Source organism: Tupaia chinensis, unplaced genomic scaffold, assembly GCF_000334495.1.
Source record: "Tupaia chinensis unplaced genomic scaffold, TupChi_1.0 Scaffold000147_1, whole genome shotgun sequence".
NCBI classification, from domain to species: Eukaryota; Metazoa; Chordata; class Mammalia; order Scandentia; family Tupaiidae; genus Tupaia; species Tupaia belangeri.
Window position 1 is genome coordinate 4,996,648 of NW_006159617.1, and position 22,939 is coordinate 5,019,586.

The window sequence follows — 22,939 nt, forward strand, 5'->3', positions numbered from 1 at the left end:
GGGTGGGCGGGAAGGATACCGCTTTCAGGGCCACACAGCTAGGTACCCGACCACTCCTGTCAATAGTAGCTGTATGACACTGGCAGCCATTCAGCCTCTCTGAACCTCAGTTCTGATCTCTAACGTGGAGACAATACTACCATACCTCACAGAGATCTAAGGTAACCACTGGCAAATACGCCTACTCTTTCAGATAAATTTATGTTGCCTTTATGCTGGGTAATTCGGACGCCTGAGATGAGATGTTTCCATAGATCAATTCACTCCGAGTGAATGACTTACTGATGGAGATCATGAACTCACAAAATTATGAAGTTCAAGGAGCTGAGCATCTTTACGCTTAAGAAGTCAAAATGGCAGATGTACGCCACCACCACCCCTACCCCCCAAAAGATAAAGTCACATGTAAATGCCTGGATCAGACTTAACAATCATAAATCCCAGTAAATCCAAATGGAGTAAGAAAGGAGAAAAGCATCCTGTGTGACAGCGCCAAAGGTCCACTGACAATGGACCTATCAGCACCTCCACCTCCAGTGCATTTCCAGGCAAACCCTCAGGTCATAAGAACATTTGGTTCTGAAATGTACCTTAAGTTAGAGCATCGCTCTCAACAGACTCATCTTTGTTTTTAGGGCTCTCAAGCCAGAGAGAGGACAAGTCAGGCTGCTTTGATGCACAATGGCTTTCTGGAGGCTTCAAGAAGATGCTGGTTGTGGGTGGGGAGGCAGCTGGGCCTATTTGGGGGTTAAGATGGACAACGATCCATTTGGAGTATTATGTCATTCTACTTGGCATGGAGCTTGGAAATGTGCTCTGTTTATGGGAAGAAATTTACAAGGACATACCAAAGGAAACCATTTTGTGGAGGTACAAAGGATAGGAGCTTAGGCTGAACTGCAGGGCAATTTTCAAATCAAATCAAATAAAAAGTTTACAGTTTCAAAACCCTAGAGGCTGCTCACATTCATCCAGATTCAGCTCATCACTAAAGGGCCCTCATCAGCCACCCGAATGTTCCTAAAAGGATGAAGCATGCCCTGTGGTTGCAGAAGTTCCAGACTCCAGACAGTAGAGGCACATGACTTCCTCTGTAGACTACAGACAGGTACAGAAGAAAGCAGGCACGTCAGACTTGGTGAGGAGAAAGGAGGTGGAGAGCAAAAGGCCAATGAGTAGAAGTTATTTATTGGGTCAAATAAACAGGTCTTAGACACACTAGATATGCTACCTTAGATGGAGAGACGCTACGGACTCTGGGGCTCAAAACCTAGCGACTAGGTGGACTGCATTACCCAGTGAAGATAGCAGAAAAGGGTAACTGAAAGGTACACATGTCAGGAGGTACGCCATGTGGTTTTCTTGAACTTGAGGGCCAAAGAAAATCCAAAGAGCTATGTTTCAGGAGAGGTCGGTCAGCAATGTTGATGTGTGGCCATCCACCAGGAAGTGATGGTTGAACCCAAGGGGGCAAAAGAATAGCCCTGAAGCAGATGCTGTGATGAGAAGTAGACCAGATGCAGCATCTATAATGCTTACATTTAAGGAATCCCTAGCAAGAGTACACAAAAGATGGGTAAAATGTCAATAAAGATACTAAAGTAGAAGGGAGGAGGAAACTGGTTAATCATGACACTTTATCAAGAGGTTTGTTCAGTTAATATGCATTTCTTTAGTACCCCAGTGTGCCAAGCATATACTAAAAACTGGGTAAGAAAGAAATCCACACATCCCATCCTCCAGAGATGACAACCTGTGGGGCACGTTCATTAATGGCATGCTCACATAAGCATCTAAGAAAATGTCAGATGGTGAACAGAGTTATGAAAAACGGATGTCCCATAGTACCCTAGGAATTTGACAGAGTGAGTGAGGACAGGAAAAATGGCAATGGGAGGGGGAATAGCAGATGGCATTATGGTTACACTGCTGGACTTCCACATGGTTGACCACAGTTCAAGTCCCAGACTTGGAGGCTTCAAACTCATGCCAGGTGTGTGTATACATGCGTGCCCAAAGCCCAAGAGGAGAATGGAGAAGGGATTGCGGCATGGTCACCTGCCGGGGGATGATTTCTCACTGTCTCTCTCTGTCTCTCTGGTGAACACATGTGCCCTACAGCAAAAATCTCTCCCAAATAAACCCCAAAAAACCAATGGGGCTACGATATAAAGACTGGGTACTGGAACCAGCAGATGATGTAATGGTTACGTTGCTGGACTCCTATGTAGTTGACTGTGGTTCAAATCCCGAACCCTGTGGCTTAAAACTCATGCTGGTATGTGTGCATGCATGCCCAAAATTCTGAGAGGAGACTGGACGAGAAGGCAAGAAGGGACTGTGGCATGGCCACACCCCTGGGGAGTGATTTCTCGTGTTCTGTCTTTCTATGTTCTGTCTCTCTTAAAAAAAAAAAAAAAAAAAGAATGGGTATTACAATGGTATGATGAAAAGGAGTACGGCAAATGTGAAGACCACAGCAAGAGAGCTTATTACCCTTTATACAGCATGCCTCCTATGTGCTGAATACCATCCAGGACAGAAACGAATCATAGAACGAAGCCCCTATCATCACATAAGCATGCATCCTAGAGGAGAGAACAGATTAGCACACAAGCAGATAAGTCACCTCAGACAGTGGCCAATGCTGTTTCACACAGACAGACAGTTTCAGACAGAAGAGTGGGAAGGATGAGACTGTGCGAGGGAGGGGCAGAGCTCCAAGTTTTGATGCCCATCCTGGTTGCTGGGTAAAGAATGGATTCTAGGTGGCACGGTGACTAAAGGGCAAGTCAGGAGTTATTGCAGTCATCTAGGAGAGAAGCCACTGGTGAGGCTCAGGGGAGACAGTGAGAAAGCAGACAGTGAGAAAACTGTAGGAACAGGATCGGCAACTCAGGAAACTTCTGGCTGGGTCTAGGCAGAGGGGGCTGCACTGTATGGGATGCTTAGATTCCAGAGGTAAGAGGGGTGGTAACAGCTCCGTGTCTGTGAGTCTGTAAACACAGAAGACAGAGGCTGTGTACGACAGAGGTTTGCTAGAGATGAAGTGGTCCAAAAATGAAGACAGTGTTAATAAGGAGTTGTTCTTATGGCTAAGAGAGTCGACCATGAAAAAGGTAGGCTCCGAATGAAAGAAGATGCTAAGCAATGTGTTAAGTCTTAAATATAGTGGGAAAATTTCCTAACAAGGTGTAGGAGAGGATAGTCAAAGGGACAACAGAGATTTCACAAAAGGGGAGGTGAGTTCCATTCTAGAAGAAGTTGGAGAAGAGGGTCAATCACAGTATCGTTGTCCCTGAAAGGTCATCCCTCCGAGTGCCATAGGTAAAGGGGTAACCTCAAGACAAAGTCAACCTGGAGTCCAGGCAAGGGGGAGAAGGCAGTACTACTCAGAAAGGCTGAGAGCGGGCTTTGTGGCACAGCAGTAATGAATGGCTCAAGAGCAAGCAGATGAACCCCACATGGTGACTGCAGTTGGGATCTCTGGCCCAGTCAGCCTAAAACACACTGGGCACACGCACATGTCTGAGATGTGACAGGCTGGAAGGTGAAAGGATGGGGATGGCGGCATGGCCAAGCCCAGAGGCGAGAGAGCCCCTCCCTCGTGCACACATGTGCTTTATTATGATAATGAGAGGCTGAGGCTGATGACTGAGGAAAAGCCTGATTGATTTAGCAATTAAGGGGTCAAGAAGACTAAATCTTGAAGGGAAAGGAAGGTTATTCCAAGTTTAGATGATGTTATACATTGTTAATGATAATTTAGTTGGGAAAAAAGCTCTTTCTCACCTCTAGAATCACTAAATGGTTTTTAAAGAGTCATGAGAATTTAAACAGTTAAGAAACCAAGCATACAACTCCAGGTCTTCAATAAGACATTTTTCATTCAACTCAACCACAACCACCCTGAGAGCATCCACTATGTTCCTGGGACTTCCCTTTAAAAGTCCAAATGAATTTTAAGAGCCTACTTTCATTAAGGACATAATGTGGCCCTCTGTCTGCTATTTGCATACGTAAAAGATACTTGGAACTGGGAAAAAAAATGAAGCTCTAGCATAAACTTTCTGTCAGAGTTCAACAAACTCTTTGATATTGTTACTAGCACAGATGACTGGAATATGCAAGGAAAGTCAACATAGCTAGTAATCATAGACACTCAGGCTCCGAGGACTATTCCCTTGCTATCTATTACACGCATCAACTGTATTAACTCCTACCTACATACACTGCTACACATACCATGTTAAAGATACAAAGTTAGGTGAGACTCCTGGCCTTGCCTACAAGTAGCTTATAATTTTAGGAAGCACAATAAGAAAAGTACAGCTAGGACTACAATACCAGGTTGTACTTGGACAGCAAGTATGATACTGGGGTGGTTTAAAAGGCAAGATTCAGCTTTTATTTTATGAGAGACATGGTACTGTTTTCTATTTAATGAATAGAAGAACTTCATCAAGGAGGAAGATAGAAAAAACATTCTAGGTAGCAGGAATAAGTCTCCAAAAGGTTGAGATAAAATAATGTGAGAAATTCCTAGATTGTTTTTTATTTTTTTAAAGAACTATTTAATTTTATTTATTCATGCATTCATTTTAATTTGACTAGAGACACAGAGAGAAAGAGAGGGAAAAGTGAGAAAGCAAGCCAATAGGTCCAGGACTCGAACTGTGGTTGGCCATGTGGAAGTGTCCAGCACTTTAACTACCACGCCACCTGCTCCTCCAGATTGGTTTTAATGCAGGAACTCAATTTATTCAACAATGATCCCACAGTGAGTGGCTGAAGGAGCCGGCCAGAGCACAGTCTGAAAAAATATACCAGATCCTTAATATAACACTAGAAAAGAGAGGACTGGAAAGCCAGTCTGAGTGTGTCACAGCATTTACTGAGGGTTCTTTGAAGGCCGAGGGACTGTGACATTAGCGGGGCATGGATATCCATAAAGAAAACCTGGCAGCGGGACCAGCAGCTGGCATAACGGCTATGTTGCTGGACTCCCATGTAGTTGACCGTGGTTCGTGTCCTCGCCTCGGTGGCTTAATCTCACGCCAGGCGTGTGTGCACGTGTGCTCAAAATCCTGAGAGGAGAATGGAGAAGGGATTGCGGTGTGGCCATCTCCCTTGGAGTGACTTCTTGCTTTCTGTCTCTCTGGTCTTTCTGGTGAGCGCAAGCGCCCTATAGCAAAAACCTCTCAAATAAATAAATAAATCTAGTAGCAAGGAGCAGGACAGACAGAAGGAAGAAGAAACAGTGATTCCAACAACCTAGGAGACAGGTACTGGGGATACCTCGACTAGGCAAGTCCAAGTATGATGAGCTAGAAGGAACGGTAAAAGTCAGCAGGAGTGAGCCCACAATAATGGAGTTATTATGGGTACTAGGGTACTATCATGCTTCATGACAGCAAAAAAAAAGTGGGTGAAACTGGGACGAAGACCTAGTCCACAAAATGTATAATGAACTTGAGGTGCAAATACTAGACACTCCAAATGCCTAGCTGACATGCCAACACATCACTAAAAACACAGGAAGGACTGGAAGGAGAGAGGACAGACACCAGAGAATTGTAGTGACCTATAATCCCCAACACCAACACGCACAGGCATGCACACAAGTGCACTTGGCAGGTGAAGCTACTAGGAATGAAGACTGGCTCTCCAACAGATATGGGAAAGAGGACAGAAGACAGGTGGAGGAGATAAGTTTGGACTTTCTGACAAGACATTTTTTTTTTTTCTCTTTTTTTGGAGAGGTATTTGCTATAGGGGGTGTGCACTCACCAAAAAGACAGAAAGCAAGAAATCACCCTTCGGGTGTGTGTGTGTGTGGGGATGGCCACGCTGCAATCCCTTCTCCTCCAGTCTCCTCTCGGGATCTTGGGCACGCACACACACACCCGGCATGAGTTTAAGCCACCAGGTCTGGGATTCGAACTGCAGTCGACTGCATGGGAGTCCAACGACATAGCCATTATACCAAATGCTGGTCTCCAAATTGATATTTAACTGTTTAAAACATGTGTGTCAGTCATTATTTTATCTGTATCATCATCATCTTTCAAAGAAGCCATCATAAGTTTAAAGACGGTCCTTGGCTTTCCCACCTCTACCTCATCTCCCCTCTGTAAGAGGCCCAGTTTTGGAGACCAGCATTTGGCATAATGACTATGTCACTGGACTCCCACGTAGTCGACGTCGACCACAGTTCAAGTCCCGGACCTGGTGGCTTAAACTCACGCTGGGAGCATGTGCATGTGTGCTCAAGATACAGAGAGGAGAATGGAGGCAAAGGGATTGCGGCATGGTCGTCTCCCCTGGGAGGTGATTTCTCGTGTTCTGTCTCTCTGTCTCTCTCTGTTTTTCTGGCAAGTGCATGCACCCTATGGCAAACATCCCCCCACCCCCAAGAAAAAAGAGGCCTAGTTCTGTTGTGTTCATTTCCCTCACACTTCACAATGCCTTCTGTAGGTTTTCAGTGGTTCACAAGATGGGGACAAGACCTCAAATTCACAATTAAAGGTCTGACTATTATAGTTTATGAAGTATGATAGAAAACTGGATTGGAAGAAGCATACTGAACCCACCAGCAGGTTAGTCAGCCAACAAATACTGGTTAAAGGTTTTTATTATGTATCAGATCCTGTTCTTATTTTGAACATCTGCTTTATAAAAACAAATAGAATACCTGACAAAGATTTTGGAATTGTGAGCAACCTACAACCCATAAACCTGAAATCTTTTGTTTTTTACTGCATTCACATGCCACATTCCATAATATAATACTATGGATCCAATCAAATAGTTATATACTATTCATAGAGGTCTCACTTAATAGGTGAAGGGTAAAGGCCATTTTCACCTGATGTTGAAATTAAACTGCTGTCATTCTAATTACACATTGAGAGGAATCCTTGCTAACTCACCCAGACAGACATGAAGACCCAATGTGAGTTATAAAAGTTGCTTTATTCATTATAACAACTAGTAATTCATTTTGTAAAAATAATTAGGACAGAGATGCACTACTATTGTAAGTATTTCTGGAGAAAAGGCAGTTATTATGCGAGTGTGTGATAGAGGAAGCTTTTAGATGATTTATTATGTTTCGGCATACTTAGAAAAAGCTTTTTCAGGCCAGCAGATGGCATGGGGGTTGAGGCAGCTGGATACTACACGAGTGACTGTGGGGTGTGAGTCCTGGACCTAGCAACTTGAAAAATCTCCAGATACATGTGTGGGCATGCCCAAAATTCCCAGAGAATGGAGGATAATGGATTAAAGCATGTCCATGGCCCCCAGCAGGTGGATTCTCACTTTTTCGCTGTCTGCAGAAAGTGTACGTATTCTATAGCAAAAATTAAAAGATTTTTTGTTGAAAATTATGGAGAAAAAATTTCACAATTCTGTATCTTATATGCTAGAGAGTCACATAATCATCATAGTAATTTTTACTGTAAAGATCTATAATAAAAGTATATCATCTAGGGCTGGCACCTTGATCTAGTGGTTATGGGAGCCAGATCCGAATAACTGACAGCAGTTTGAATTCCAGCCCTTGCACTTGAAAAACATACCAGGGGCATGAGCCTGTGTGCCCCAAATCATGACGAAATGGCGCAATGAAGGAGGGTCTGGGTTTGATCACACCCATTGCAAGGATGCTTTCTCCCTCTGCCTCTCAATTTCTTTCTCTGCCTCTGGCAAGTGCACATGCTCTTTAGCAATTAAAAAAAAAGTGTATTATCTCTTTATGCATAAATGTGAATGTGTCTTGATGCCCTGTAACATACTGACATGCCAATGACAGAGAACGTGGACTTTGCTCAATCTAATCTTCATTATTTCTGTCCCCTATAACACACGGTACCTTCTATAGCATACATGGTTGAAAAGTTAGCAGTACCCTGGGCAAAGCTGAAAGGAAAATAATGCTGAAGGTAATTGAATAGGACCATGTACTGAACGTTGTGCTGAACATTCAACACTACCAGGAAGACATATTTTTAGAATGTTCATTCTCACATCCTGGTCGAGGAGGTGCCTCTCTAGTACTGATGAGTCCAATGAAACAAAGTTAAGAAACTGGCTAAAGTCAGTCAAAATCCAGTCTTGGATCTGTCATGCTCCAGAGCCCATACTCTATCAAGCACCAACCAACCATGCCAGATCAGATGTTTTTGATATTCCTGGTAAAGAGTCATTTGCCAATCATGTCAGGTGTGACTCTGGTACTTCCAAGAACAAAAATGATCAATAATCCTCCATCTACCTGCCCAAAAGGATCTTACAAACTGCGTATGCCAAGAGTTAAGACTGGAAGAAAGAGAGGAGCCTCCTTCAGGGCTCAGAAGCAGTCAGACCAACCGAGATTCTATTGTGGTTCATCAACAGGTCAAGCCCCAGCACTTGAACCTCCAAACCAAGACCATAATTGCTTCTTCACACCTGACACACTGCTCACTCCTCTGGCCTAAAGGTAGCATCTGTGATAAGAAGTAGCGCTGTGTCTATATTATACTGTAACTCCGAGGGTAACTGGTTATCTAAGTGGTAACTATGCAGCACCTGAAATGAGGACAGTACCTTTTCTTGAGAAAATCCTCCAGCTGGCCCACAAGTTTATATGGGACTTGTAGGTATTTGCATTATTTGATTAATCCTATGACCTTGCTATTTAGTCACTGCTTGAAACATACTGAACTTTCACCTTCAAATACACCAGAGTTCTTGGTCAACAAGACTTGTCAGTCAGTCAACAACTATTTGCAGAACACATACAAATACACCGAATTTCATGGTAATTGATATTTATACCTCCAACTCTCAAGGAACTCAAAGTCTAATTTGCCTTTTCTCTCTTATTAATCAGTCAAATATTTACTGAGCAACTTTGCTATGGAGCTGGTGTTCTATTTGATGCAACAGGAAATCGGGAATAGAAGGAAGAACTGAGAATCCGATTCGCCACAGGAAAAGTAAAGAAAGAGTCAAGGTCGGGGATGTTCAACACCAAGACAGCAGGCAACATGAGGGGAAAAAAGAGAACACAAAGGAAATACTACATTGATAACTACGTGTCTGAGTGTGAAGTAATGACCAAAGTAATGGGAGGTCAGAGAAGGCAAATGTCAACACATCTTCCTCATTCACAGAGCAAACTTACATTGTGAGCACCAACTGCGAATCAGGTACCACACACTCTAGGCATTTGAGTTACATCTGTGACTGATCAGCAGAAAGTTCTGCTCTATACTCACAGAGCTTATATTCAAGTGGGGAGAGGCAGATAATGGCTATAAGTACGACTTTAAAAGGCAGGAAAACAAAAAACAAGGAGAAAGAGAGAAAGGGGTAATATTTTAAGATAGGGTTGTTAGGACGGAATGTAATATGACTCTCAGCAGAGAACTGAACGTGAGACAGTAAGTCACATCAAAAGCGTTGCAGGAAGGAGGACTAGTAAATGTCATGAGACAGGCAAGCCGCCAGGAAAACCTATGGGAGAAGGGGCATTTAGCTGCTACTAAGGTCAAGTATGAACAGCCCTGGACACTGGGGAGGTGGCATGTTTGGTTGTATAGTGGAGGATGCCAATGGAAAGAGGTATGACAACACATATATGACTAACAAGGCAAGGAGGGTCTGTGGGAGATGTTTTCCCAAACATCAGGAAGAAGAAAAACAAGCTGGAAGGGCACACATGCTCCCCAGACAGAGGGAAGGAGAAAGAAAGCATCCTTTAATGGAATGTGGTCATGCAATCTTTCTCCTCCATTCCTCCACCTGTTGGAATCCTGGCGAGCATGCATATGCACCTAACGTGCTTCTCAAACTGCCAGGGCCAACACTCAAATCGTGGCTGATGATGTGAGAGCCAGCTCCCTCAACCACTAGGCCACAGGCCCTGTCCACCAGCTGGAATGTTAAAAGAGCCAGTACTTTATAATAAAGTCTCTGCATCTGGGAAGATCAAGCTATTGGCAGAAAGAACTGTCCTTAGGTAGGCAGTAATAAAAAGGTGAAGTGCATTGAAATAAAAGATGTGGAGTAAAATCAGAGTTTAGAATGTAAAAGAGGAGGCTAGATCATTCAGTGTGCTGTGCTCTTTCCAAACTCAAGAGGATTGTGATCCAAACTCAAGAGGATCGTGAATACAGAGATTCCAGATGCCCAGCTCACAGTGTAAGAATCAACTGAACAAGTCACTTTTTCCAGAAACAGAACCAAGCTCTAGACTGCCCTTATTTCATTCTAGCCTTTGTGGTTTGGCAAGTCTTTTCATAACATGTTCAAATTTTGAACACCTAGGTTTACACATAATAGACTTTTTGAACAAAGAACTGCCTTGAAATCAGCAATAGATGGAGAGAAGACCTGACTACTAGAGATGCTGCTTCAATTCGCACTTCTGTATTAAAGCTCAAAATTTTAAAGCTGGGAAAAAAAAAATCTCATTAATTCTGTTCTTGCACAAAGAAAAAATGAAAAACATGTTTTAAGAAAAAAATGAAAAAAAAAAAAAAAAAAAAAGAAAGAAATTTAAGTTACAGGAAACCCCCACGCCAACCAGTCTGTGCTCAAACTGTAAGGAACCAGGGCTTCACCTCACAAGGAGTACAAAGGCACAAAGGTACTCACGGTTTTCCTCCTGGAATGCCTGTCAGGTTTGGAGGTATTGCTGGGACACGCATGTGATGGTGTGGATCAAATCCAACCTAGAATTTTCCCCAAGCAAAACAATAAATATATAGTTAGATTAACTTGTTTTATCTCCTCAAACTCTCTTCTAAAACCTGGGATAGACCCTTTAAAAATAAGATTTTAGATATGTGGGAATTTTTATGGCTGAACTAATAGTTTAGGGTTAAACAGTAACATACTGGAGGAAAGAAATTTACATAAAAAAAAATTACACTAATGATTATTAAAGCTTATGACAGAAACAAAAGACTGATTATGGGAACCAGCAGTTAGCGTAATGGCTATGTCGCTGGACTCCCATGTAGTCGACTGCGGTTCGCATCCCGGATTCGGTGGCTGAAAACTCACGCCGTGTACGTGTGCGTGCGTGCTTGAGATCCCGAGAGGAGAATGGAGGAGAAGGGATTGCAGCGTGACCATTCCCCCTGGGGGGTGATTTCTTGCTTTCTGTTTCTATGTCTCTGTCTGTCTGGCGAGCGCACATGCCCCATAGCGAAAACCTCTCAAAAAACAAACAAACAAACAAAAAACAAAATAAAACCCCCAAAAGATTGATTATATTCATTATAGTCTATGAGATCTAATTTTTTATGTTTGAAATTTCCCAAGTAATACAAATTTTAAAGACCTACAAACTATAAATTTACACTAGAAATTCATATTGAGATAAAATTACATGTATTATAGCTTAATTTACAAACACACGCAGACTCCTCTCCGAACGTGTCATATGATACAAAGTACATTTAAAAATCCGTAGGAGAAGCCCCTGCACTCTGAAACATTACCCCGGTCGGACCCCATCCACATACCACTGGTGATCTCCCATAGGCGGCAGCGGCGGGGGGGGCCGGGGCGGGGGGGCCCCCACCCCGCAGGAGGCTGCGGCACTCATCTGAGGGGAGATGTTATGCAGGCCGGCATAGGCCGCTCCAGGGCTGGTCAGCTCTCCGTTCATCCCAGCATGGGGCACAATCCCAAATGGGGTTGGATATGGACAAGGAACTGCCATGGGGGTCCTTAGGCTTGAGGCTGCAGAACGAAATGTAAGGAAGAAAGAAAAACCAAGACCACAGGATACAATATTAAAGTCGTTCTTAATAGAATCTATGGTTAGATGGGCTTATTTTCACATGCTCAAAAGTCATTCTGGCATTCAGAGGGGAATCTTTCATGCATCCCGATTCACCTGAACACCTACCAGGTGCCAGGTATTTGGTTTGGGCTAAACAACTTGGTGTAACAATCACAGTCATTCAATGTTGGTCATTAGAATTTTCATTTATTGCACTCTTTTAAATTGGTTTAAGTTCTTTAAAAACAGAAGCACAAATATCGGGGATAAAGCGTTATTTACTAACCCAAGGGGTCAACTCCTGGTGGTTTTCCGGGGACAGGCCTCAATCCAGGAGTGGAGTTACTGCCTGGGGTGGGCGCATCAGTTCGTGGAGTAGGGGTATTGGACTTTGAAACAGGAGTAGTAGATTTTTCATTCTGACAAGAGATGTAATGAAGCGAACCAGCAATTAGCACATAGCTTTAACAGATATATTACATTACAAAGGTAAAAGAAGAAGAAAAATCAAAGAGCTTCCTCAGCTTGGATGTTTGCTTTCACTAATTCCAAAGAGCCAACAAGGGTGAACAGTGACACAGTGGTAAAATGGGAGTCTTGGTGAGGCTCCCCCATGCCACAAACTTCCAGGTTCGCCCTGGGAGACTTCCCTCAGTATGCCTGGCATGTGTGTGCCTTCAGTCCTGGCTGCCCGAAGCTGGGGGTTTCTTGTGGTGTCAAGACTGTCAGGGTTTTTGTAACTCTGGCTCTCTTTCATTCATGGAATAAATAAATAAATTAAAAACAAAAACAGTCAGAGGAAAACAAACAAACAAACAAAAAAACAAAAAGAGCTCCTTGAGAACACAAACCCAATGCTCAGGAGGACAATAATGAATTTAGAATAAAGAGTAGGTCATGTCTAGGAAACTGGTGTGAGTCAGACAGAAGCCTGACAAACCACAATGCTCTGACAGTAACTGGGCAATTGCTGGTGGCGCTGGTTTAAAGACTGAGTGGTTTGAGTTGGGCTCTTGATAAAATGTTTGTGTCACAAGTGACCTCTTAGTTAACAGGTCCTATAAAAAGCCTGAGTCATCACAGAAATGCACCCACATGAAATCATTCTGGATTTCTGTGCAAGTTATATTCCACACAATTTGGTCTATTACTGAGCACATGAGTCCATCTAGGCATTTAAACAAATTTTCTATGATTTTATGTTTCTTTTTTAGCTGTAAATTCAAAAGGTTATTTGAATGCTAGATTTATCTTATTTTAAAAGGTGTTATAAGGAAATAACTGCTTAGGAAGAAAAAACACTATGAAAAAAAGACAACTAATTACACAATTGCAGAAGAAGCGAGGGCAGGGAGATTATCCCGACTCACAAGCAGTACATTTTTGCATTTGTGATTTGCAGTATGAGTCAAGGTAGACTTTTGTAAATGACAGATTATTTTTAGAATAGGAAAAGAAAATTATTGCAGTCATACACAGCTTGGTAAGTCAAACAAAGCTAGCAACAAAATCATATCCAAGTCCCAAACTAAATTTACCATCCACCACAGTGACAAAACCATCTCCTGTAATCCCAGTGTATATTTTTCATCTCCTAAGCTGTGTTTTACTCCATTTCTCCATACCCCTCTCTCTCTCCTTACAAAAAGACTCATATGACAAACACCCATTGCCGACAAGTTAGTAAACTCACTGTTCCCAAAATACTTCCTGTCAGTTAAATACTGAGCATATAGATATACTTGGAAATAAAAATCTTATAGAAAAGTTGCAAAACAAAAACCAAAAAAAATAAAAATAAAAACCCAACCCAACCACCTCAAAGCCAGCAACACTGAGACAAATGGTGAAGAGCTCTTACAAGGCTAAGTTCTTTGGATTTGGAGGAAGGAGTACTGCTGGAAGATGCGATTGAGGCTGGACTAATGGGGGCATCTTTCTTGAGCAGGCGTGTCTTATCCAGGCCATTCTCTCTTGGGGAATGTGCTGGGCTCCCTCGAGGGGAAGAAGGATCCTACAAGGGAACATCACAGGTAGTAACATAGCACCTTGCAATTACAATGCCGGATCTTCGGGTACAGGCATTGCTAGTCAAAAGCACTTAATAGCTTAGAAGCATAAAATGTTTTGGAAAAGATAACAGGACTTACTGAAATTGTCTAAGAAAATATTAGGTATCCAAGTCAAAGAAAACACTACAATATTTACAGTACTTGTTTAAAACAAAAATCAAACCCCCACAAATCTACAATTTGCTTGTCAATGAGCTCTATAGCTGACTATACATGTCTGTGTCCACTCTTGGTGATAGAAAAAGACACTTCCATTTCATAGAAAAAAAGAGCAATAAAAACAAAACATAAAAAGGGGCCAGTAACATAAAATCAGTAATACACAACTATTCAGGTAAACAAAAAGTGAGTTTCTTCAAAAAGTAAGAAGGCATTGTAAATACTAACTGCTTGAACACTAACTTCTGTTGTCGCCAATGGGTAAGAGCAGGAAGTGAAAACTTGCCATGAGCATACCTCATTGGAAACGTCCACCACCAGGTTGTCATCACTCTTCTCTCCATCACTGTCCTGCATGGACAATCGAGAAGCATTATCTCCTCTCCCAGCCAAATAAGTCACATTTTTAGTTAGATTTATCCAAGTTGAGTCCAGACCAATTCTTCATATTTCATAAAAAGGAACAGTGCCAAATACGATATAACACACCACTTCCTTTAATCCTCATGATGTCATGAATAGGTGACAAGATTCCATTTTCCAGTTTAAACAATTGAAGCTGATGGCTTATTACTCTAGAGGAGTGGCCATAAACTGGCATGTACAGGCTAAATCCAGCCTACAGATGAGTATAGTTTGGTAGATGGTATTTAAAACAACAACAACTTATTAAGTAGTCACAAATTTAAATTGGGAGGAGAAAATCCAGATTTTCAGCTTGTTGGGAGGCCCACAGCCCTCCAAGGCCCCTGTAGGGGAGGAGGAACAGAGATTGCCTGTCTCCATACCAGCCCTTCGGGCTTGCTCCCTTCATCTAAGTAGCTTATCCAGCCGCTAGAGGACTGAGAGCTTCAGCTATGCTAGGGACATAGCAGTGTCTCTACAAGTTACCGACCATAAAACCTGCTGTCTTCCTCAGCACGAGTCCATCTAAGGCATTTAAACAAAATTCCTGTGATTTTATATTTCTCCCTGACGTTTCCAGCTAACCACAGAAAATTTAACCACCTTGAAATACATGGGGAAGGGGACAGATACACCTCTGCAAATAACATAGAACACTCACGTCTTCTGTCATCTGCCAGATGGGCACACAGTGCACATCCCCATACACACAGAACTCAGCTACCCAATTAGAGCAATAAACGTAATAAATACGTCCCCCCCCCCAAGAAAGCTGTTACCCCACGTTTGAGTACTGGACAGTAACAGTCAAATGGTAGAAAAGGCAAGGCAAGCTGGTCTCCCCCAAAGCAAAGGTAAAGAACTCACATAACGAGCTGCAATTTCTTTTTCTTCTGTTTTCTGCTTTTTGCTCTCTGATGAGTAGTCTGTGGAGTTTCTGTGCTTCTCAGCACCTCGAAAACTGGCTGATGGGGATACCGAAGAGCTCTGGAATTAGAAAGGGAAGTAGCATTGAAAAAGAAGCATCCGTTTAACAGAGATTTTTTTTTAAATCCCTTTGACACCTTTTCTTTTTGTTCTTTACTACACACCTGCAAAATTGTTAAGAGAAGACAGGAAGGCAGGAAGGAGATAAGGACGGACAGAAGTATAGAGGGAAAGACAAAGAGAAAAAGACAAGAAGGAAAGGGAAAATAAAAGAAAGAAAAGGACAAAAAAAGGCTGGGAGATAACAGAATGACAAAGAAAGAAAAAAGGCAGGTGAGGTAGTGTATGCTAAAAAGACAGACTGGGTTTTGTCTAAAATATAGGTTTATATTTTACTGCTCATGCACTTTTAGAAAGTTGGGAGGAAAAAAGAAGGAAGAAAAGGCAGGCTTTAAAAAAATGTTTGCTGGTTAATGGGAAGTCAGTACTTCAAGCTTCTACAAAGAAACTATTAATAGAGTTGAGCTTGAAGAAATAATTAGTAATTCTTCAGTGAGAAAAGATGAGAGGTAATCTTTAGGGATCTGTGCAAACAAAACTGGCGGTCATGTACATAACAGTCCTATTCACAGAATCTGCATAGCCCCGTTTCTTAAGGGCCTGAATGATGTAGAGTGTCTGGCAAAACACCTGCAAAACTGTGCTGTATCCCTTTCTGATTCCTAGAGTTCTCATGAGCCTGTTTCTTTTTCTCTCTGGAAACCTAGGAATCCTACCTGGCCCAGGGAGTGAAGAAGATGGCCCATGCCTCCAGGGGATCACAGACAGGGGTGATCTATAGGAGCTCAGGCCACATCCTTCACTCTGCCTGTTCAGTGAGCTCTCAGTTCCCTGCACAGAAAAGAATCACTAGATCTGACTGTATGAATCTTGAAGGGCAGGCGGTTACTAGTCTCATGTAGATGGTACCGAGAGCTTAAAATCATGCATGAAGACGTGAAGAAGGTCTTACTAAAACCTGGAACCACCTTAAGAACTAGCATGTCATGGTGTAACAGACCACCAAAGAGAAAATCCAAATAAAGGCAAGGGGAAAGAAGGGAAGCTGCACTGCCCCAGTGAAAGGTGAGTGGAGAGCAAAGGCCATCAGCAGGGCCCAGGGCCGGGGTACCAAATGTGAAAGTACCCTGCCTGGGGTAAGGCAGGGCTGATGTTTGAGCACTTAGTAGACAGAGTATACCTGGAGATAAAATGCCTACAGAAGAAGTTCAAGAAGAATGACTTACTAACCAGAACATCTTTGCCTGGCATCCAAATCAATTCAGAAAAGTGTTCATAATGCTCTTTTTTCATTTCTAACTTTAGTCATCTCATATAAAACATTTATAGACATTTTAATTCATCTCTGTCTATTGATAATAACAAAGACAAACAAAGTTTTACAAAGACCTTTCATTAACTATGAGAGGCCAGGGGATAGCTGGAACTTGTGGCTCTACGTTCTACTTTATTTCTGGTCCAAAAGACCACACTGTTTTCCCCAGCATTTCTAAGCTTTCAAAGCAAGTGGATAGCCAGTGGGAGTTTGATGGGGGAGGAAAATGAAGCCAGTGAGTGGGTGCCCACTGCCAGGGGTCGGCTAAACCTAAAGCCTTCCCTGCTGTGTCAGCCCCTTCTCAAGGTTTTTTATGAATACTCTGTAAATTGTATGTGTCAAACCCTGTAACTATCTCCACTCAAACATTCAACCTTAAGCTTAGAGGCAAAAAAGGCTGCAGGCATTATTCTGTAAAGCTCAAGACTGAAGCAGAACATTACATGCCAGACAATTTTTAAAAGTGAACTACCTCTTGACTTTTGTGTATCTCTGCCGAGTTCGAAAACTCACTTTTAAGCTTCACATTCACACAACCCAAAGCACTTGGAAACCGGGTGTTCATGAAACCACACATGTGAACAGAATCTGTGAGATCTCAGGCCGAATCCCCACACCTAGTTTCCCCCCTCTTCAGTTTATCTTCCACATACTGGAATTCAGAGATTTAGCTACTTCTCACTCCTCATTTTTCAAAAGGACCGTATCATTCGCAGGAGAAAAGTTCAAACTTCAGCGTATGCTGTTTCCCAAAGTCCTCACTGCCCACTCCAACCCAGAGCCCTGACCCTGAGTCCATCAGCCCTGTGAGTTTGTGTCCCCCAATGCCCTGTGCAGTTTCACTGCATGTGTAGCCTTTCCTCCTGGCTCAGAGAAATGCCCTTCCCTGAGTATTCACCTTTCGAAATCTTCCTCTCATTCTAGATACCTACCAGCTCTAAGGTCAATTTTCAATGCTTCCCTGGATACTGCTGTCAGGCAAATCTAATTCCTCATTCCTCTTTGTTCCCTTAGCGTTTTGGTCATCCAATGAATAGAGCCCTTGCAATAAACTTTATTTTTATTTGTTTACATTAAAAAATAATTGCCAGGGGCACATGTACTTGCTGGAGAGAGGAGAGAAAGCAAGGAAGCACTCCCCATGAGGAATGAGGCACGGTCATGCCACAATCTCTTCTCCATCTCTCCCTCCTTTTAGGATCTTGGGCATACACGCATGAACGCCAGGTGTGTTTATTAAACTACCAGATCCGGGACTCGAACCTCACAGTTGGCCATGTGTGATCCAGCCACCTTAGTTACTAGATCATGGGGTGGTCCCAGGAATGGTTTTGAACACTAATGACTGTAAATCTTCTTGGCAACACTCAATCTTAATCCAAAATTCCTAACATATGTCAGAGGGCCACCTAGACAAACACATCCATGGGAAACCATTCACTAGAGGAGGCTGTGAGTAGTGGTGGCTCTTAGAGCTGGTAATATGCCAGCTCTGTCCCTTATTCACCTTAACACCTTTCGAAATCTTCCTCTCATTCTAGATACCTACCAGCTCTAAGGTCAATTTTCAATGCTTCCCTGGATACTGCTGTCAGGCAAATCTAATTCCTCATTCCTCTTTGTTCCCTTAGCGTTTTGGTCATCCAATGAATAGAGCCCTTGCAATAAACTTTATTTTTATTTGTTTACATTAAAAAATAATTGCCAGGGGCACATGTACTTGCTGGAGAGAGGAGAGAAAGCAAGGAAGCACTCCCCATGAGGAATGAGGCACGGTCATGCCACAATCTCTTCTCCATCTCTCCCTCCTTTTAGGATCTTGGGCATACACGCATGAACGCCAGGTGTGTTTATTAAACTACCAGATCCGGGACTCGAACCTCACAGTTGGCCATGTGTGATCCAGCCACCTTAGTTACTAGATCATGGGGTGGTCCCAGGAATGGTTTTGAACACTAATGACTGTAAATCTTCTTGGCAACACTCAATCTTAATCCAAAATTCCTAACATATGTCAGAGGGCCACCTAGACAAACACATCCATGGGAAACCATTCACTAGAGGAGGCTGTGAGTAGTGGTGGCTCTTAGAGCTGGTAATATGCCAGCTCTGTCCCTTATTCACCTTAACTCCTCAGTCTTCATCTAACTTTTTATTTTATACAAAGAAGAAAAACTGAGTTTATGTGTGTGCGCTTAACTGTCTGAGCCTTTGGATAATGATACACTCTACTGAACACTAGATCTATTCTGTCCAAAAGAAAACAATGATTTCTCAACAACAATAAAATGTTTTCTTAAAAATATTAAATGGTAATGCCTACTTAGATCTTTCCTTTTATTTACTGGCACACATGTACAAACAAACAGTTTTATTTTTCTGAAGCTAGCTGTTTCCAATTGTGTGGGCAGCATTTTATTTTTGACTTTTACTATAGAACAGAGTTTCATATGTTGGAGTTTCCTGGTGATATGATAAAGTAGTTAATTATCACTAGCATTTAAAGGTTAAGCTGCACAATGGGCACTGGGGCAATCAGCAATGTTCTAATAACATAATTGCTCTGGAATCCAATTGGACTTGGCACAGACTCTCACCATGAACCTCAGAAGTCCACCATTCTGCCACTAAAGGGCCACTTGGATCTTTGCTGGGCATGTGAATAGGAGGAATTAAATACTGTTGACACAAAGTCATGTTTTTACCAGAAAAGCTTGCTTTTATATCTCTATTATTATTTTTAAAGCTTAGCTAGGTTAGATATTTTTCTAGCTTACTACCTAGGAAATTTACTGGAAGGCTTACCCCAGTGGCAAAAGTGGGAGGTGCTGCTGCATGGTTGCTGAGGCCACAGGGGGGTTTGGTTCCTGGCCCAACCTAAAACGGTGGGTGCTGTGGTGTGCACCTGGGGTCCAAGCTAACAGGGAGGCTGAGGCAGGAAGAGAAGTTGTGACAAGACCCTGTACAAAAAAATACTTCTTTCTCCTGCTTTCTTTCCCTCCTGTGTTGCCTATTCTCTTTCTCATTAAAAAACAAAAAAGGTCAGGTGTAGCAGTGCAGTGGTGAGGCGCTGCTCATGATGCTGAAGCCACGTGGGTTCTGGGTTCATGTCCCAAGGTCTCCCTGTGCATTCTAGGCACAAGCATGCATCTTGGCTGGTTGGGATTGGAGGTCCTATAGGAAGTGCCCCCTACCTCTCTTTCATCAAGAAACAAAACTTTAAAAAAAGGGGGAAAGAAACTTACTGGAGCTGCATCTTGACTTTGTATAAATCTTAAATTCAGAAATATTAAACGCATCTATTTTCATTACAATTTGATCATTTATGTGGGTATATTAGCACATCTGTTATGAACGGCGAGTTTCAGCCAGAAGCAACAGATAATCTAAAGAAGGGAAAATATGACTGTTTAGTCAAGGGAATGTGAATGTTCAGTAAAGCTCTGCATTTTAAAAAAAGTAACCACTTATACTGGGCTATTAATAAAGAACAGGGTAGATGCATTTAATTAAAGAAAAAGGAGGCAAACAAGGGGAAGCCAAGGGAAATATAATAAAAATTTTAAGTTTTCTTATAGGAAACCTCAATAGCTTTGGAAGCAAAATATAAGCTTTGAAAACAGTTACTACTAAACATTACAAGTTAGGTTCTCATTTTGAAAATTAGAAGATTCTAGATTCAAGTTTGAAATCCACCTTGGACTTTACTGAAGATGTTGACCGAGTTAGCTGGAAAACTGGCACCTCCAGCAACTTGAAAAGAGACTGCCTCACTCCTCCTACCTTTACTTCTCAACCACCTCAAGATCAAAGGTGACCATGTATGTGAAAGAGTTCTATAAAGTATCTACCCCCCTGAAAGAAGATAGTGTTGGTATAATTAGCTAATTTTAATAACAGGGAGCAGATTTTAATAGCAGGCAAGAACATTTCTCTGGAGTCAGACTGCCTGGGTTTGAGTCTAGAGTCTTCCATTTAATAGCCATATAGCCCTAGGGATGTTGCTTAGTCTCAGCCGCTCTGCGGTCTGGGGTAACAACATTCCCATCCCCACTCCCAGTGGGCTGTTCTAAGGACTAAGAAAAAGAATCCACATAAGTACAAGGCAAAGACCCAGGAATTCCGCCTAGAGCTCAGCAACAGCAACTCCGTACTAAGGCTGGATACTGCACTCCAGCGAATTCTATTTACTACAGAAACTAAGATGGTGAGCTATGTGTTTTAAAGACTATTCTAGGCATTTGTGTAGCACTTCCCCTCAGCAAAGATATTCAGATGGTCCATAATGATAGGGTTTCAATAGGCTGCTATTAACCAAAACACATCTCTTTTCAAAATTCACAATAAGGTTTTGGTTCAATACTGCACTGAGACAGGTCTATAAATACCACTTCCACAAGAGACTTTCTAATTTGATTTCAAATGCACATCAAGCTAATTCTTGCTTGCTATTCACAAAGGTGCAGTGCTCAGGCATCCCTGCCCATTACAAGATTACAACAGAAGAATAGGCTAAAGGTCAGTCGATAACAATGACCAAGAAAACTCACTTACTATGGCTTATCTACTTATCAGCCAGCTATGGCCTTTGAAAACCCTATCTACTTTCTACTTGATACCAAAGGGTAAATCCATTTCCAAACACATGGATAAAGAAGATAATGAGGACACACAGGGCATCACTGAATATCTGGCTAGGGTGACCACAATTCCTGGTTTACTCTTTCTATACCTATATCCTGGTTTCCCTTCACATTCAAGAACTGCTTAGTTTAGATAATAAATTATACTGTTACTCTGACTGTAGTTCACTCGGTATAGGAATTCTTAAATGTTAGACTGGATCAGGGACAATTCAGGGTGAGTGTGTTTATGGTGAGCATTGGGGAGACAGAAAAGGAGGCTGAAGAAGATTCCTGCAAATCCTTTATCGATACCATAACTGAAGTCCTTGGTCATAATTTCCTCTGCAACTCCTTAGAAAAAGCAAAAGACCAATGTCTAGACCGGAAATAAACACTGGTGCCTTTCTTGAATTCAGAAGGGCTAAAGTACTGATGGAGATGAGCAGAGTCTCTACATATTCCTACTGAGCAGCACTGACCTTCAGGAGGGTGAGCCTACTACCATCATGCATTATCTGGAGTTGATCACACTGACTAGCTGGCAGAGCACTGCACGTTTAGAAACACCTTCAACAAGTTTTGAAGTAAATCTAACATCCTGAATAAAACGATACATACCAAACTCAAAAAGCACCATTATCACAGTGGCATTTCTGAGATCATGATTGAGATTTTTATTGTACAGTATTACACAAAATGTTTACATTACCATTCATGGAGATTGTTAAAACTGGTAAGACATTTAGACATATATCTCATTTATAAAAAACCATGACAGGCGAAGAAAGTAATCTCAACGGGAAAACTTAAATACAAAAACGTCTTTTCTAAACATAAAAACTTCAAAATGAAAATTATTTGGTGAAAATGCAAAAGTCTTACATACTGACTCAACACATGCAAATTTATGTAAATTAACTTAAAATTCATAGCATGTTGATGACGAAAAACTCGGATACAGTAAGGCTCTGTGCCAGTCACTGTGTCAGTTTACTGTTTGTCACACTAAGACTTTTTTTTTTTAAAATAACCTACTTGGTTAAGGAAGTCATAAAAAGCACAATCTGTATATAACCCTCACAGAGCTTGTTTTTTCAAATTAACACAAATCAAAATTCATTAACAAAAATAACTGGGAATTTCTGAAGACCTCTACTTGTTAAAAGAGGATTTAATATAATTTCCATATGAAGAGTCTGCTCTTACTAAATGTTTCACTGTCTACACAACATCTCATGAACAAATGTCTCTATCTTTTGTCTTTCTAATTTTCTCTTGGGAAGAGAAACCTGGTTCAAGATAAATTTCTTTGTCAGATAACCAAAATATTTTTTTTTAAAAGAATTATTTCATTTAACTTCATTTATTTATTTTAATTTGACCAGAGAGGGGGAAAGAAGAAGAGAAAGAGAGAGAAAGAGAGAAAGCAAGCTGCCAGGTCCCGGCCTTGAACTATAATCGGCCATGTGGGAGTCCAGTGCCCTTAACCACCACGCCACCTGCCGGCCTTCCAGTAATCAAAACAGTATTAAATCAGAGGAAGTGAGAGTCAGTGGAATGATCAAGGAGAGAGGTTAAGTGCACACAATGA

The 22,939-nt window shown here is 41.9% G+C and overlaps 1 protein-coding gene across 1 annotated transcript in view; it reads right to left on the reverse strand.

Annotated features, from left to right (window-relative positions):
- The window catches only part of TLE4 (TLE family member 4, transcriptional corepressor), a 166,693-nt gene that overhangs the window by 9,067 nt on the left and 134,687 nt on the right, over positions 1-22,939 (reverse strand). The window contains 7 exon segments of the mRNA XM_006145481.3: positions 10,648-10,724; positions 11,523-11,567; positions 11,570-11,742; positions 12,072-12,204; positions 13,647-13,799; positions 14,314-14,367; positions 15,289-15,408. Of these exon segments, the coding sequence (XP_006145543.2) occupies positions 10,648-10,724; positions 11,523-11,567; positions 11,570-11,742; positions 12,072-12,204; positions 13,647-13,799; positions 14,314-14,367; positions 15,289-15,408 (755 nt within the window).